At 42.2% G+C, this 16,725-nt stretch overlaps 2 protein-coding genes across 5 annotated transcripts in view; one reads left to right on the forward strand and one right to left on the reverse strand.

Annotated features, from left to right (window-relative positions):
- The window catches only part of CLK1 (CDC like kinase 1), a 747,223-nt gene that overhangs the window by 623,724 nt on the left and 106,774 nt on the right, over positions 1 to 16,725 (forward strand). The gene's annotated exons all lie outside the window — the stretch shown is intronic.
- The window catches only part of SPATS2L (spermatogenesis associated serine rich 2 like), a 229,700-nt gene continuing 212,986 nt past the window's right edge, over positions 12 to 16,725 (reverse strand). For all 4 annotated transcript variants that reach the window (XM_049773217.1, XM_049773219.1, XM_049773220.1 and 1 more), the window contains 4 exons: positions 12,124 to 12,233; positions 9,459 to 9,561; positions 5,543 to 5,754; positions 12 to 927 (listed from right to left, as the gene is read on the reverse strand). In XM_049773217.1, the coding sequence (XP_049629174.1) occupies positions 529 to 927; positions 5,543 to 5,754; positions 9,459 to 9,561; positions 12,124 to 12,233 (824 nt within the window). In that variant the 3' untranslated portion in view covers positions 12 to 528. The remainder of the gene's footprint in view (positions 928 to 5,542; positions 5,755 to 9,458; positions 9,562 to 12,123; positions 12,234 to 16,725) is intronic.

Genomic DNA, 16,725 nt, shown 5'->3' on the forward strand with positions numbered 1-16,725 from the left:
CAAGCCAGGCATCAAATGCAGCATATTTTAATTTGTTTCAAATAAAGCAATATATGTATATATTTTTTTCCAGAAAAACACCAGATGTTAAGTTCTACAAAAGCACATGTGTCTTCAGCAGATCATGTTTGTCTGATCGATAAGAATTATTTATATATATATATTTCCACATTGACTCTCTAAAGACAATCAATGCACTGACATCACCATACGACATAGGCTGCTACGGAGCCTCTGATCTTTAGCCACACCTTTATTTACCTAATAAATGTGTAAATACTGCCTGGCTAAAATGCTGCAACATTGTGATGAGAAAAAGCATCAACAGATCAAGCAAAGCCATGAAGTTATGAAGCAAGCTACAGCTGATTATTAGAATTAGTAAAAATGATTAAGAGAGGATGGATTCGACCATAGAGGGTTTGTATATTTGGATAGACTCTCTTTTGGCAGCGAATTGGGTCAGCACCTTGGGCAGGGAACCAAAATCGAGTGGGAACTACTATTCTCTTCCTGTTCACCCCAAGCTCAGGCCACCAATGTCACAGCTGGGACGGAGAGAACCGTGGCCTCTGTGGAAACTTCTATTCTTGTGGGGCAGAGATTGCACTGGGAGACCCTGGCCATGTTGCCCCGGAAAGGCCTTGCTTCTGAGTTGTCTGCCACGTGCTGTCTGCGTCGTTGTGGTTTTTCTGAATGGGCCGGTCCGTCAGGGGTCTTGGTCCCCAAAGATGACTCTTGATTTTTGGTGCCTCCTTTGTTTTTGGGCCGGAAACCATTGTGGGGAGGTCTTCTGTGTTCATGGCGGTTGTTGCTCTTGGTCATTGGATCAGCTTCATTACCTCCACCCTGGGACTTGGTGGAGCCATTTAGCCTGTTGTTGTGATACTGTGGATTAAATCTTCGTCTTTGGCTAGAAGATCCATTCTAAAAACAAAAAACAAAAAACAAAAAAAAAAAAAACAAAAACAAAAAAAAAAGAAAGAAAAACAGAGAGAGTGATATGAGAAAAATGCCAAAATACCATGCAGATGAAGTTAATAGACTCTAAGGAAGTTAGAATGCTGAACTGTTGGCACATCATTTGACATCCAGACCATATGAACATGTACAAAAGGAGATGAAGTGGAACAAGTCCTCAAGCTCCAAAGAGCAGTGGACTGTGTTGGAAATGAAGCATCAAGAAAATTATTGATGATGAAGGAGAAGTGCAAGACAGTTCAACAATCAGGCCAAATAAAACCAAAATGTATAAATGAAATTTATCAAAATAAAAAAATAAGACAAAAATGTATCAGAACTAAAGGCAAGAAAATGCAGGGTAATGATTCTCCATCATGAAAATTCAGGGAGCATTTTGGGTAAATTATGCCCATGAATTCTAATTCCATATAGGATAAAAAATGCAGAAGTCTGTCATTTTGATATTCTAAAGCAGTTTTACTTTATTATTTAAGAGCAATTATCTTATAATTCAGATATTTCTTAGGATATTTCAAACAAGGATTAGGTATATCTGGAAGATCTTGGTGGAATAGGATTGACTTACATTTTCTTAAAGGTAATTATTTTTTTCCTAAACATTTTGCAGTTTTTCATTTTTACAGTCAATACATTTAAATGCACTATACTAGGAAATCATTTCTTTCTTTTCTTTTTTTTTTTTTTTTTGGTTTTTGGGTCACACTCGGCAGTGCTCAGGGGTTACTCCTGGCTCCATGCTCAGAAATCGCTCCTGGCAGGCTCGGGGAAACCATATGGGATGCGGGGGATTCGAACCAATGACCTTCTGCATGAAAGGCAAATGCCTTACCTCCATGCTATCTCTCCGGCCCAAGGAAATCATTTCTTAAACAAATCAGCAATAGAGCATAAATGAATGAGTGGGGAAAAAGCCATGGATTAGTCTATATATCTACACACAAAGGAAAGATTTTGGAGTCTACAATGGCCAACACTTATTACTCAAAGGTGCTGAGTAGTGTTATTTCTCCAGGCATCCTTTTACTCATCAGTAGAGCCATCTTCAAGAGACCTGTTATTATCTATTCATATAGATGAAGATAATGAGTTTAAGACACTTGCCCCAAGAATTTTTTCCATTTTCCCCATATTTCTGGACCTATGCAAACAACAGCGATTGCCACTATCACACTTTTACTATATTTTTTTACTCTTATCCTTTAAGGAAAAAAAATACAACTTACTGAACTTAAAAACAAATTACTGTAGTAGAATGCCTGTCTAAAGGCAGGGGATGGGAAGTGGGGAGGGGGTAATATTCCACTGGTGAAGGGCGGGTGTTCTGGTTATGACTGTAACCCAACTATGATCATGTTACTTAAATAAAAAATATATTTAAAAAAAGACACTTGCCCAAGACTTCTTATTAGAAAATGGTGGAGCCATACTCCATGCATTCATGATGCATTCATGATCATTGTTTCATGATTCATAAGAAGTTGTTACATGCACATAAACCACTTTTTGAAAATCAGCCTTCTGTAATTAAAGTGTCTAACTTTATGAACTGCAAAAATGTGTTGCTTTTTGGCTTTGGGCCACACTTGACAGTACTCAGGGGTAAATCCTGACTTTGCACTCAGGAATTTTTCTTGGCAGTGTTTGGGGGATAATATGAGATGCCAGAGATAGAACCTGAGTTAGTGCATTCAGGGCAGATCTACCCTCATAATTCAAGGTACAGGGCAAGAATATGAATTCAGGCACACATGGTTTCTTTTGATTTGGGCCCCAGCCCAAGTACTTTGTAAAGCTGGTTTGTACCCATGGATGTTTGGGAAACACTCATGTGTGGGGAACAGCCTGCCAGACACAGTTACATACCTGGCAAATGGCCTAAAGAGACCCTGAGTGACATTTGAGAATAGAATTCCAGAATGTCCAGTCTTTAGATCATTTTCCACAAAGAACAGTTTAGGTCTGGTCTTTCATTTCCCTGGTCTTGCTTATGGGGTGGTTCATGGTTGGGAAAGGGCAAGAAGGGGTCTTTCTACCCAGTGCTTGTCAACCTTTTTCTGACCATGCCCCCTTTTTGTTCCTTCTAGTGTCTCCCATCCTTACTGATTGAATTAGTTGTGCTATGTTGTGCTATGGCCCATCAGTTTTTATGTTTTGGAATAACCTGGGTGAGAAATGCTGTTTTAAAGCACATGAAACACACACAGAGTCTTCAGATTTGGTCTACAGCATCTTAGAAATATAAGGCAACTTACAACCATCTGCTCCAATGATAGAACAGTGGGATACTAAAGTAAAGGAGTGAGTGGGTGGCCTAGAAGCTGGCCTCCTTAGCTTTCATAGAGATCATAAGGGGACACAGACTGAATTCCAGACACTATTATATAGGATCTAATAATAAGCCAAGAGTAAAAGCTGTGAAGATATGTTCAGATATAATTACATATCATCTATGAATATATGAAATGCTCCTGGTTTACCTTTCTTTCATGAAGGCCAGGAAAATGCCTGTCAGCATTATTCATAATGAAACTTCTTACAGAACAACACCACAAAATTCAGCACAGCACTTGCTATAAAAACAATACTTTGGGATGCACATTTGGGCGTGTTTAGGGCTTATTCCTGTTTTTTTGCAGAGGGGTCACTTTTGGCGGTACAATGTAAGCATCCTATTCTCTATCCTCTCATTGCAGGCTCCCCTTTTTTATTTTTGGGCCACACCTGGCAGTGCTCAGTTGGTGGACCACATGGGATGCTGGGGATCGAACCTGAGTTGACTGCATGCAAGACAAATGCTCTACCCTCTTTGCTATTGCTCTACCTCCCCCCCCCCTTTTAAAGTTCCTTTAGTGAGGCTGAAGAGAGATAGCACGGCATTAGGGCGTTTGCCTTGCATGCGGCTGACCCAGGACAGATGGTGGTTTGATTCCCAGCATCTCATATGGTCCCCTGAGTCTGCCAGGAGCAATTTCTGAGCACAGATCCAGGAGTAACCCCTCAGCACCGCTGGGTGTGACCCCCAAAATTTCCTTTACTTAAGCTTGCTTGCTTAGAAATCATAAAAGGTGTTGTGACACAGCTAGTGCTACTTCTGTATCATCAGACCCTGTTCTCGTTCACTCTCTCGCCAGAAGGGGAAACCTCTTAAGGATGCAGCTTAAGAAGATGTAAATTGGGGTCAGAGCAATAGTACAGCAGTTAAGGAGATTGCCTTGCACATAGGGGGGGCAGTGACCTCTGACATTCCATATGGTCCACAGAGCACCACTAGGAATAATTTCTGAGTATAGAGCCAGGAGTAAAACCTTGAGCACTGCCAAGTGTGGTCCAAAACCAAAAACCAAAAACATTATATTTACAATACCCAGAATCTGGAAATAACCCAGATGCCCTTCAACAGATGAATGGCTAAAGAAATTGTGGTACATCTGCACAATGGAATACTCTGCAGCCATCAGGAAAAATGAAGTCATGAAATTTTCCTATACATGGATGGATATGGAAACTATCATGATGAGTGAAATAAGTCAGAGAGAGAGAGAGAGAGAGAGAGATACAGAATAGTCTCACTATGGGTTTTAAAAAAATAAAAGACATTATTGTAATAATACCCAGAGATAATAGAGATGATGACTAGAAGGATTGGTTCATGATATGAAGCTCACCACAAAGAGTGATGAGTGCATTTAGAGAAATAAGTACACTAACAATTATCATGACAATGGTAATAAGTGAGAGAAGTAGAATGCCTGTCTCGAATACAGGCAGGGGCTGGGGGAGGAGGGAAATGGGGATCATTGGTGGTGGGAAGGTTACACTGGTGAAGGGGGAGGGTGTTCTTTTTATGACTGACACTGAACTACAAACATGTTTGTAATCATGATGCTTAAAGATATTATTAAAAATAAAATAAACCAAAACCAAAACCAAAACCAAAGGAAAAAGAGGTGACTTGCAAACTTGTGGTGTAAGTGAGTCAGAATATATATAAGAATTAATAATCATGTAAAGATGTAGCCTACTGAAAGCCTAGGGAAAGAGACCATTGAACTTTTGGCCTTTTAGCTAAACATCAATAGGAGTTATATGACCCTAGGGAAGAAATGTCAGGGCTGTGTAGATAGCTCCAAGAGGTAGAGCACAAGTCTTGCATGGATGTGTTCGATCCCATTACATGGCCTTCTTTTACTGGAGTACTGGGTGTGCCTTTCATGTCCTCACAGGACCTAGAAAGATTAGCGCTGGGAGTGGTAGTGTGACCCCTTCAGAGTCCCGTTCAGTCTTACATTTTCTTTCCTTAACAGTATTAGCTATCAGGCACCTAACCTTATTCTCAAGTCTGCATGACCATCCACAAGTGGCCCTCAAGGACATGGGAAGTGCTGGGTCATTTGTGTGGCTTCAGCTAAGCTGCCAAGATGGTACAAAGCATCTATGAGCACCTGCTGGGGGCAGATGTGAACCTCGGGAGCTTGAGATTAACAGCGGCTGTTTTCATCCTCTGCAAATTGGTTGCTCTTCCCTGCATGGGCCCCAGGGACATCTGTGACAGACTTACCTGCTTGTTTGTTGGGTGAGCTGTATCAGCGCTGGTGGGAGGGCTGTTCCCTGGCTTGGGGTTGGCTGCTTTCCCCTCAGAGGGCCGGTTGTGACTGGCAGATTTCCGGGTAAAGTTACTCTGTCTTCCAGAGGCGGCTGGATGGGTGGGTAACAGAGGCAGCAGGGAGCTGCAGGGAGTTCTTGAGGAATAGTTGTTCTTTGGATGAGTAACTGTAACCAGAGAGTGTAGGCATTACGGGCAGTGCCACACACAGTGGTGCCTAGGCTATGCACCAGGAGAGGCAGACATGGGCAGATGCTTCCTAAAGACATTAGTCAACGTTCCTTTCCCTTGAAAGACATTGTTTGAAAGGGCACTTTGGTGCTCAAGAGGTCCCTCTCTCACATTTCTTCTGTGTGAATCACTGAACTGGGATTCCAGGATTATAATCCACATTGGGAAGCTAGAGAGATAGCACAGTGGTAGGGCGTTTGTTTGCTTTTAACATGGCCAACCTGGGATGGACCCGGGTTTGATTCCCAGCATCCCATATCTCGAGCCAGGATCGATTTCTGGCACAGAGCCAAAAGTAATTCCTGAGCACCACTGGGTGTGGCCCCAAAACAAAGCAAAATAAAAAAATTCACATTTTGAAGCATTTGTAGAAAACAAGATATAGAGGAGCAACTTTAATGCTGCCCTAATTTAGGCCAAGAACCACTGGCAGAAGATGCAGGAGAAAATTCCTCACTTTTGTACAAAACAGTCTCCTGTACTTCCCCCTGCCAAACCCTTTCTGCAGATCCTGACCAGACCAGGCCAGATATTATTGCAGAATTACAGGGGGGCCTGTCAGAGCAGGGACACCGCCTGCGAGCACTGGCTTGCTCTTTGAGCCCAGGACTGGGATTTTATCAGCCCTGGGTCATGAAGAGCATGTGAGCTGAAGGCCAGGTCTGCTAGCCTCAAATGCATCTTTTCCGATTCCATTAGAGCTACATTATCTGGCCTTTTATCGACCTTATTTTTTTCATGGTTGCACTACAATTCTGCACCAATCCCAATGCTCAAGTCAACGTGGGCTAATCAGACAGGTCCCCGGCGGTCCTGTTCAATGTTTATTATCCTCATCCCTGCTGGTTTTGAAAGGAGCGGGTTTTGATGGGATGATTTCTGGGTGATTATGCGAACTCGGAGCTGGCGAGAATCAATTCAAGGAGAAAGTCCTCATCTCCCTCTTGCAGTTCATCAGAATTGCACTGCCAGGCTGGACAGCAAGACCTTTGAATTTTAAAATTGTCCCCAATTTTTCAAAGCAATTTTCTCTGCTACCTGTGTTGGATCAGACTTAACCCCCAGATTCTCTGAGGAGATTAGGCATGACTAGTCAGGATCACAGAACATTAGACCCAAACGAACAGGGCCAGAAGCCCAGTCTTCCCATTTTCTAGGTGAGGTGCAGAAGTCCTGGGGGTGTCCCAGGGGCTTGTGCTTATGAGATTCAGCTTCCCACAGCCCAGAGGCCACTATTTCTTTTCAGCAGTCATGGACAGTCCCTGAACTCTGGGAAGGGCCTTTTGAGGACTGCTTTGGACACATGCAGCCATCCCTGATGTGAGGAGGGGGCATTTGGTGGCTTGTGAAGAGTTTTGGAGGAAAGTGGGTACCAGCTAGCCCTGGACCCCTTTGTTACTATGTGTTATTGTTCCCTCATCTCTATCTAGCTTACTGAAAGTGCAAGTGGGGAGGGACAGTTTCATTCCCAGTGGGGATGAGTACTCTCCAGTTTTTTGTTTTGTTTTTGTCACCCAGTGTTACTCAGGGTTTAATCCGGTCTCTGCACTCAGGAATCACTCTTGACAGACTCCAGGGATTATAAGGAATGCTGGGCATTCCAACCCAGGTCGCCTATGTGCAAGGTGCTATCACTTCTTTCCACAGCCATCTTTTTTGTTTTGTTTTGTTTTGTTTTCAGGCCACATCTGTTTGATGCTCAGGGGTTACTCCTGGCTAAGCGCTTAGAAATTGCCCCTGGCTTGGGGGGACCATATGGGATGCCGGGGGATCGAACCGTGGTCCTTCCTTGGCTAGCGCTTGCAAGGCAGACACCTTACCTCTAGCGCTACCTCGCCGGCCCCCACAGCCATCTTTTTAACTGGAAACTTTGTTTTGTTTGTTTTTGTACCACACTCAGGGTTTAGTCCTGGCTCTGCACTCAGGAATCATTACAGGTTTGGGGGTGTCCAGGGTATAGAACCTGGGTGGTCTTGTGCAAGGCAAACACCCTATCTGCTACACTGCATCTCCAGCCCAAATTGCTCTTTTGAGGGGAGAAAATAAATCTGGGGGTAGGGGTGGGGGACATGGCAGGCAGGTAGATCCTTTCACTTGGGAGGAAGCATAGAAAAAAATTTAGAAAGAAACATCATTTGAACATCCCAGAAGACTCTGGTGATTTTAGCAGTCACCAAGTGGTCGTGACTGACAATCTGCCTATGTGGGGCAACCATGTTGGTTCTTTGGAAACATGAGCTCACTTCATATCAACACAGAAACATATTTATCTAGCAGGCACTGTGAGGGGGCAGGGCTGAATGTTATATATATGTACCAGCAGATCGCCCCAGTGCCTGGAAACTCACCTTTAGACAACTCCTCATCTTGTTGCCAGGACCTGGTCTAGGCCTCCGAAGGCCACCAGTCTACCTGTGAATCCCCAGAGCCTAAGCATACTTCACCTTTGTAGCCAGTACTTCCCCACTCAGTTGTCCAGCCTAGTTTCTTTGTAATTCTTTAATGAACTGATTTCTCCTCAAATCAGGAGTACCAAGTCAAGCTGTTCATGTTCCAGAGTCTAGTTTCACATGTGGTATCTTTGACATGGCAGTGTACATGTGCACAGTATGTGAAAGTTTCAAAAAGTATGAGGTGCTCCATTCTGAGATCTTTTGTATTTTTATGCTCATAATAAAAATTTCCAGTGGCAAGAATGATAGCATAATAGTAGAGCATTTGTCTTGCATGCTGCCATCCAAGGGGCATCCAGGTTTGATCCCTAGCATCCATATGGTCCCCTGAGCATGCCAGGAGAAATTCTGAGCACTGAGCCAGGAGTAACCCTTGAGTGCAGCTGCCACTGCCGCTGCCACCGCCACCGCTGACGGGTGTGGCCAAACCAAAAACCAAAACAAAACAAAAAATTTCCACTGTGGGGTGGGTGAGGGAAAGAACCCAAACCCATCCAGCCAAATTTAAGTTTTCCAGTGGACAAGGAGGCTATTTTTTTCTATGCCTTTCCCCCAAACCCCTCAGTCTGTCTTTCCTCTGGGGAAAATGATCCAGCTCCCTTTCAGGATTCATTCCCACCTCTCCTGGTGGGTGAGCTGGAGTAGAAGGTAAAGATCCGCCAGTTTGGTAGCCTATTAGCTGCTTTAATTAAGGTTTAATAGGGAAGGAGCTGGAAGCACATGGCTGGAGCAAAGTCTTACATTATCTGCACACTTTGCTCCAGCAGAGAGGCAGCAAGGGGTGCACACTACAGTTGGGCCTTCACAACAGCCCAGTGCTCCCCACTTATTAGGTGAACTCTTTTTCTGGGTAACAGGTCTCTGTCGAACAGCCTGGCTGTTTGAAATCAGAGAAGCAGTTTATCCGGTGGCACTTAAGAAAACTTTGCAAAAGGTCTACAGTGGTTGATCTGTTCCGTTCTGCTTCATAAATCCTGGGGATTTACTGATGGGCAGTGGCATTTGAAGGCTCTAAGTTCAAACCTTGACATTTCAAATGACTGTGTCATGACCTTAGATCATTAAATCTCTTTACACCTCACTTTAGTCCCCCAGTGGGGGACCACACACCTGACATTTCCCTCATCCATTCCAAATAGCACCAGGCGGACTTGCACGGAATTATTCAGCAAGTATGCAAGACTCACTTTCTCCGCAGAACATGATTTGGGCCTTTAGCTGTTCAATGTCACAGGAGAACCGGGCAGCTTTCCCAAGCTCTTCATCGTATTTGCGCTCACTGACAAAGTGCTGGAGGGAAGAGAAGGAAAACAGGAGACACACAATTTAGCCAAGTGAGGGAGGCTGGGCAGATTCCTTCAACCTGCCACCATGGGAAGGGCCCACTCCATTCTAACCTCAGGCATGGCGCTCACCCACTCGGAACATCATCACCTTCAGATTCTGAACCATGTAGAAGCTCTGTCATTTGAGTTTATAATACTAACAACTGTGTGTCTGCCCTTATCTGGGCACTGTTTTGTACCCCCAAACCTCTGTTTTATACATCACATTCTTTCTTTCAGTTTTTCAGGGTTGCTACTGTGGATTGTGGCCACCAAAGGCCTTAACTGTGGCCACCCAAGGCCTTAATTCTCAAGAAAAAAATTTGTCACCCTCCTTAGGCAACTAGCTTTCTCAGTGAATCAACAAGTCTGAAAGCCACTAGCATCTAGAACTTTTTTTCTTTTCTTTTCTTTTCTTTTTTTTTTTTTTTTTTTTTGGTTTTTCGGGCCACACCCGTTTGATGCTCAGGGGTTACTCCTGGCTAAGCACTCAGAAATTGCCCCTCGTTTGGAGGGATCATATTGGACGCCGGGGGATCGAACCGAGGTCCTTCCTTGGCTAGCTCTTGCAAGGCAGACACCTTACCTCTAGCACCACCTCTCTGGCCCCTAGAACTTTCTTTTGGATCATACTTGAAGGAAATGGGGGTGGGACAGTATTTTTCTAATTCATTTAAAATAAAATTCATGTGCAGATGACAGAGCAAGAAAAACAGAAATAACTATTTATGACTCAGTTCCTTGGCTCTGAGGGGGTTTACCATGTGGTGCAAGAAGCAGATACCATGGGCTGAAATTACTGGTAGAACCAAATAGGTGTTTTTAGAATATCAAAGAGGAGGAACTCATGTCCTCTCTGTGAGGAAGCTGGAAAATTGGGTGGGGGGAGTAGGGGAAAGAGAGAGGAGAGAAAGAGATAGAGTATTTGTGCTTGAACATTAAAATAATATTAGACTTTTACCAGACAAGGGCCAAATTTTTCACAGATAATTTCATTTTTATCTGATCACATTATTATGAAATTGGTACTATTATTATCTTTTTCAAAGGCAGAGAGACCTGAGAGCTAGAAATCAAAGAGAATATGTAATTTGCCCAAGAGTGCAGTGTCAGGCTGGTCTACCCCACAACCTGTGCTGGTGAGCACTTTAGGATGAATCAAATTTTGACAGGTAGAAATAAAACTAGCAAGGTGGGTTATTTCAGAAGAACCAGAAACTGGTTCCTTCATTTCCTTACTGGATGTTACAAGGAAAATTTGGAAGCTATATATACTTTTACTCTCTCTCTCTCTCTCTCTCTCTCTCTCTCTCTCTCTCTCTATATATATATATATATATATATATATATATATATATATGTCTTTAATTGTTTTTGGCTTTTAGGTCACACCCAGTGACTCTCAGGGGTTACACCTGGCTCAGAAATTAACTCTTGGCAGGCTCGGGGAACCCTATGGGATGCTGGGGATCAAACTCTGGTTGGCCATGTGCAAGGCAAACACCCTACCCACTGTGGCCCCTACTGGATTTCTTTTTGATAAGAAGGGTAGGCCACATTGGGGGCAACTAGATAGCTGTGGGCATTTAACTCTGGTCAAGGGGAACCAAGTTGGAGGAATATAGTAGAAACAAAGAATAGTTGGACAGTTGTTATAATTGACTAAATGTGAGGCAACCAAGAATAGGGAATTGAGGAGAAAAAGATGGCTCAGGACTCTCTTGTGGGGGCCCCACTCCTATCTAATCAGAACAGAGAACCACTAAAAACTCACTTGCTGCTTTTTACTATAGCCAACCTGTTTTAGGCTCAGGGGAGCAACAGCCCTACTTATAAAGTGAGCAGCAACAGGTTATTTTTTTTTCCAGATCTAGGGGACCACTGTCCCCCATCCCTAGTGTTTGATCATCAAAATTTCCAATAGTTCCTGGGTTTCTGCTCAACTGTAGTCTGGGCTTTCCAGGTCACATGCTGCTTTGGGGAGCCCCAATTATACTCTTTCCATTCCAGTTCTTCTTTACGTCAGCAAAATCAACTTAAGTTGCTAGTGATGGGAGAAATCTAATAAATACATGTTTGTGAATGGTTTCCCTCAGAGAGGGGTTCAGTTGAGCTAGGAAAAGCCATTGGGAGGAAGTCTCCACAGAACAGGCATTCTTCATTATTGTATCATGCTCATACTCAAGTGCATTTGCATGTGTGTGTGTGTGTTTACATACCAACACATAAATTACACATAATGAAAGTCATACTCCTCTTCCCAGTATAATTCATGGTTGGAGACATTTTTTTAGGTGAGTGAGTAAGAAAATGGTTTATACCTTTCCTAGATAATAATATAGCCCTTCAACCACATTCTACTTGAATACAGTAATTTGGTGGTTCTTCACCAGTTTTGTCTTCTCGTTCAACCCCATGCGTGGGAGCTGCTGGGTGATGTTGGATCCTCAGAGAACAACTCACAGGGAATATGAAAGAAAAGAAACAGGGCTCATCCTTTAGGCTGAGCTTAATTTGGAGAACTGACCTTAATTTCTGCCCTGAGTTCGGCCAGCTGCATTTCTGCCATCTGACTGGCCAGATCAGTAAGTCTTTTTAGTTCTTCTGCCTTCTTCTGACGCGCAGTCAGGATTTCCACTGATAAGAAGAAATGTGTTAGGGCCAGATATTTCCACAGTAAATTACCACATCTTACAGAACCAGTTCTCCCTCCATAGACCTGCTGGCTCTGGGGTGCCATGGTTCTGCTTTGGGACATCACTGAGATAAGTTTGCTCTTAGTGCTCACTAACAACCACTTCTTTCTTTCCGTGCTCAGCACCAGTCTCTATGGCAAATATCAGTTCTCGAGTCACTCTATGCCCATGATTTCACCTTCCTTTTCTTCCCTGATCTCACTTAATTTCGACCTTTACATGAACGCCATTACTCAGAACAAGTAATTCCCCCCAAAAAGAGACTGACTAAAGTCCCCTCTAAATGATAGAACTCAGACAGGGACTTATTTCACAAAGCCAAACGATACTTCTGAATGGACTGACACTATTGGATTCTCATGGTATATCCCACAGTGATCACCCAACTCAGGGCGACTAGGTGCATGACTAGATGGGCATCAAAGTTTGATTCGGTTTTCAGGAGCTAACAATGCCTCTTGCTTTGGAGACACTGCAGGTATTTTTTTCCCATTTTTCAACCAGGCAGATATTTCAGAGTAGAGTCCTTTGTCTTTGTTGTAAGTGTCCCCAATGGGAAAATTGTCAAAATGAGTCAAAACTGCCTTCAACTAAATTCCTGTTGTGCTCTTCAGCATCTGTTTGTGCAGAGAACATCAGCATTGGGCCCAATTCACACATGCATCAGATGAATCAAAGGGTCAAATAGCTATGGTGGCTCAAAGATTAATTAATGTATTTCCTAAAAAATCTTGAAGTTGAGGGGATGGAGAAATAGTGTAAGGGTTGATAAAGCTGCAGGCTTTGCATGGGCTGACCCTGGTTCAATCCCCTGCACTACTTGATTACCTGAATAGCTTTGGCTGCATCCTTAGAAGCCAATGAACACAATCAGGTGTGGTCCTACTGGCCTGGCACTGTAGGGCTGAGCAGTATTGTATCTTTGGGCTCTCACATTGAACCTCTGGTCCAGTTGACTGGATGCAATTAGCTTACTGCCTCCCTAATTCAGCTCTGCCTCACTCCCCCAATCTTAACCCCCCCCCCAAAGAAAGGAAATCATAGGGTTTAGAAAAAATAAAAAAATAAGATAAAATTATTTTCATTTTGTTACTGTTGTGGTGGCCACACTTGGTGATGCTGGGTGGGGTGTGGGGATCCTGAAATAGGGTGGAATGAGGGCCTCACAAATGCAAACATGTGCTCTCCAACTGAGCCACATACCTGCCAGCTCCATGGTCTGCTGAAAGATGTCATTGCAGTTTTCATTTTTATTTTTTTTATTTTTTTTTGGGGGGGGGACACCCAGTGGTGTCCAGGACTTACTCTGCACTCAGGAATTACTCCTGGCAGTGCCTAGGGGACCATTTAGGATGCTGCAGATCTCTTAGGCTCCATCTCATTGTAGTTTTCTAACTCAAGTTACATAGGAATTATCTTCATTTCCCAGGGACAAGCACTTTGGATTACAAAAGTAGAGCAGGCCCTCTAAGGCCATGTGAATGTCAAATTCATATTCTGTTTTTGACTAGACAAGGGTGAACTGCTGCATTAGATAAGATTCATAGCAATACTCAGAGTTAAATACTACTCTGACTACACAAGTTTTTTAATTTATGTACTGTCAAAGACAAACAAACAAACAAAAATCTATCTCTCCACCTTTAAAACACAAAAAAGAAACTGATAAATTAACAAGAGACAAGCTTTCCTAACAGACCATTAACTGTTCTTCAGATAGACTAGAAACTTAAAAAAATTGCAGATACCAATGTGGCAATGACAATCAAATAACTAATCTGCACCTCAGACAGCCTCTTTATCTGCCCAACCACTGTAATTAGTCCTTGATTATTTACTGGGACTTTCTCTGCTTCCTACTGGCAAGGCCATGTAGCTGGGCAGAAGCTCATATATGCTTGGCAGCCCTTAAACATATAGAAGAACAAGTGAAAAATTTTCTTCCCAGATGGGAGGAAAAAGAATTTCCACTTGAACACGAAATAGACCTGAGGTGGCATAAAGGTGGCATAAAGAATATGTCTCTTGCAGTTGGCCCACATGAATACAAATGAACTGCATGCAGTGGAAAAGTTATGACTCTTATTACTAAAAAGGACTTTAACTTCTCTTACAATATTGAATTTACAGCCCACAACTGGCTAGAGTGCGGAAGTCATGACCCTTTTAGGAGCTAGCATGGTGTCCAGTTTGCCAGAGTCTCCTGCTGGACTATCCTGCTCATTAATGCTATTTGCCTGTCTTCCATAGACAGTTTCAATCTTAGCAAAGACTGCCATATAGTTATGTATCCATTGAGAATACTGATAAGGGTGTGGCACATTGTGGATAAGCAATATGAAGGAGTCAAAGAACAGACCAATTCCTGAACTATGCAAAGAAGTTTGGGATTTCTGTGATAAGGGGTCACTTCAGAATGTTAAAAATACTTTGATTATTTATTTTCCACTATCATTTAATTAGTGGATGGGATGCTAGGGTCTGGGGATGATAAAATTATTCCATGGTCCCAGAATATAGTGAGGAGAAGGAAAGAAATTGAGTAGGGGAGGAGAAAGATACACATGCAATAACAGGGATTAAGGGGTCTCAGGTGCACTGGTGGTGTTAAAGAAAGGACAGAACTAAATATCCAAGCTAGAGTCAACACAATGAAATCATGGACACAAAACTTGAACAACCAAACTTAAAATGGTGCCTGTGATGCTGGCAAGGCTGGGATGGGGGTGGGGGTGGCATCGGATGAATTCTGGGAACCTTGGTGGGGGGAGGTTGACACTGGTGGTGGAATTGGTCCTGAAACGTATGGCTAAATCCCAATTATGAAGAATCTTATAAATCACAATGCTTAAAATAAAAATTAAGAAAAAAAAATGATTCCATGACGAAAAAAATGAAGTAATTAACTCTTGTGAAAAAAATCAAGTCTGAAGGATCTGACTTGACAAACAAGTTAGTCAAGGGGTGGCAGAATAGAGCTACTACAACAGTTAAATGGATTTTACTGTCTCCAAAGGCTCCCTTTTGGGAATGGTGACAATTAAGGGTAATTGTTCTTTTCTGATACAAGTAGAACTTGGGTATTCATATGAAACCAAAGTTTTTTTAGAAATAGTTATAAGCCAGCCCTAAAATAGGAATGCAGGTGCAAGATCACCAATAAATTCTGAGTTTCAACTCATGCAAAATGTACATGGAAATGAATACTTTGCATCAGCAAGTGTTGAAGATAAGTTTTACATATAGTATCATTAACATTTCAAAGCTTTTTATTATTAAAAAAAAGCAGAAAAAATCCTCTTCAAACTTGAGATCTAAAGTCAGAAAGTCTCCTTTAGTCGAAACCAATAGTTTCACCTTTAAATCTCAATCATAGAAACAAAACACATTAGACATTAAGATTCACTGAGCCTATAATTTAAAAATAGAGTAAGAAGTATGTCTTGAAAGCAGCATCCTTCCAGAAATCTGTAGAAATAGTTCCATACAACTTGAGGACTTGATTAATATTGTTTATGTACTTTCACAAAAGTATCTGAAGTGCTGAGATTCATTTTCTCAAAAGGATTTATAAATTCCTTCAAGTTTTTGGAACGCATTGGAAGCTTGTTAATATTACTTGAACCATGAAAAATTTTACCACTTCCCAAATACTCCTATTTAGCAAAGGTTGTTCTTGAAATTCTGGGGAATCTGGGAGTTAGAGTCGGAGTGGAAGTCATTCTCCATTACACAGTCCTTAAAATCCTTTTTATTTCGCAGAATCTTTTTTCTGGTCAAATTAGAATTTTCTTTAATAATATGTCTGTATTCTAATTAATAGTATGTTTGTCCCCATATCTCTAGTAAATCTGACACCTCAAGAATCTGGGTAGGGGGCTGGAGAGTTATAGCATGGAGGTAAGGCATTTTGCCTTGCATGCAGAAGGTCAGTGGTTCAAATCCTGGCATCCCATATGGTCCCCCGAGCCTGCCAGGAGCGATTTCTGAGCATAGAGCCAGGAGTAAACCCTGAGGGCTGCCGGGTGTGACCCAAAAACCAAAAATCAAAAAAAAAAAAAAAAAAAAAAAGAATCTAGGTATGTGGGTATTCAATGACCCAGAGAGGCAAAGTTGGAGATCTTAGCACTATAATTAATACCCTTCTCTTCCTCATATCCAAAATGCTGCAGTCATATGCACCTTCAGTATTTTTGTGGAATCAGATGAAATAATTTACACAAAATATTTGCTCAATACAATCAATCATGCTTATCACAAAAATGACTAATGAACTAAAATCAGTGATCCAGAATGTATTTTCTCCCTTTCAATTACAGTCATGCTCAATAGTAGTGGATCTTACTGAAGTCACTGCAATGGTTGATTTGGAAATAGTAAATGTTTATTCAGCATTGTGTTAGGTGCCATGAGGGATAGAGGACCTGATGCTA

Source organism: Suncus etruscus, chromosome 5 (assembly GCF_024139225.1).
Source record: "Suncus etruscus isolate mSunEtr1 chromosome 5, mSunEtr1.pri.cur, whole genome shotgun sequence".
In the NCBI taxonomy this organism is placed as follows: domain Eukaryota; kingdom Metazoa; phylum Chordata; class Mammalia; order Eulipotyphla; family Soricidae; genus Suncus; species Suncus etruscus.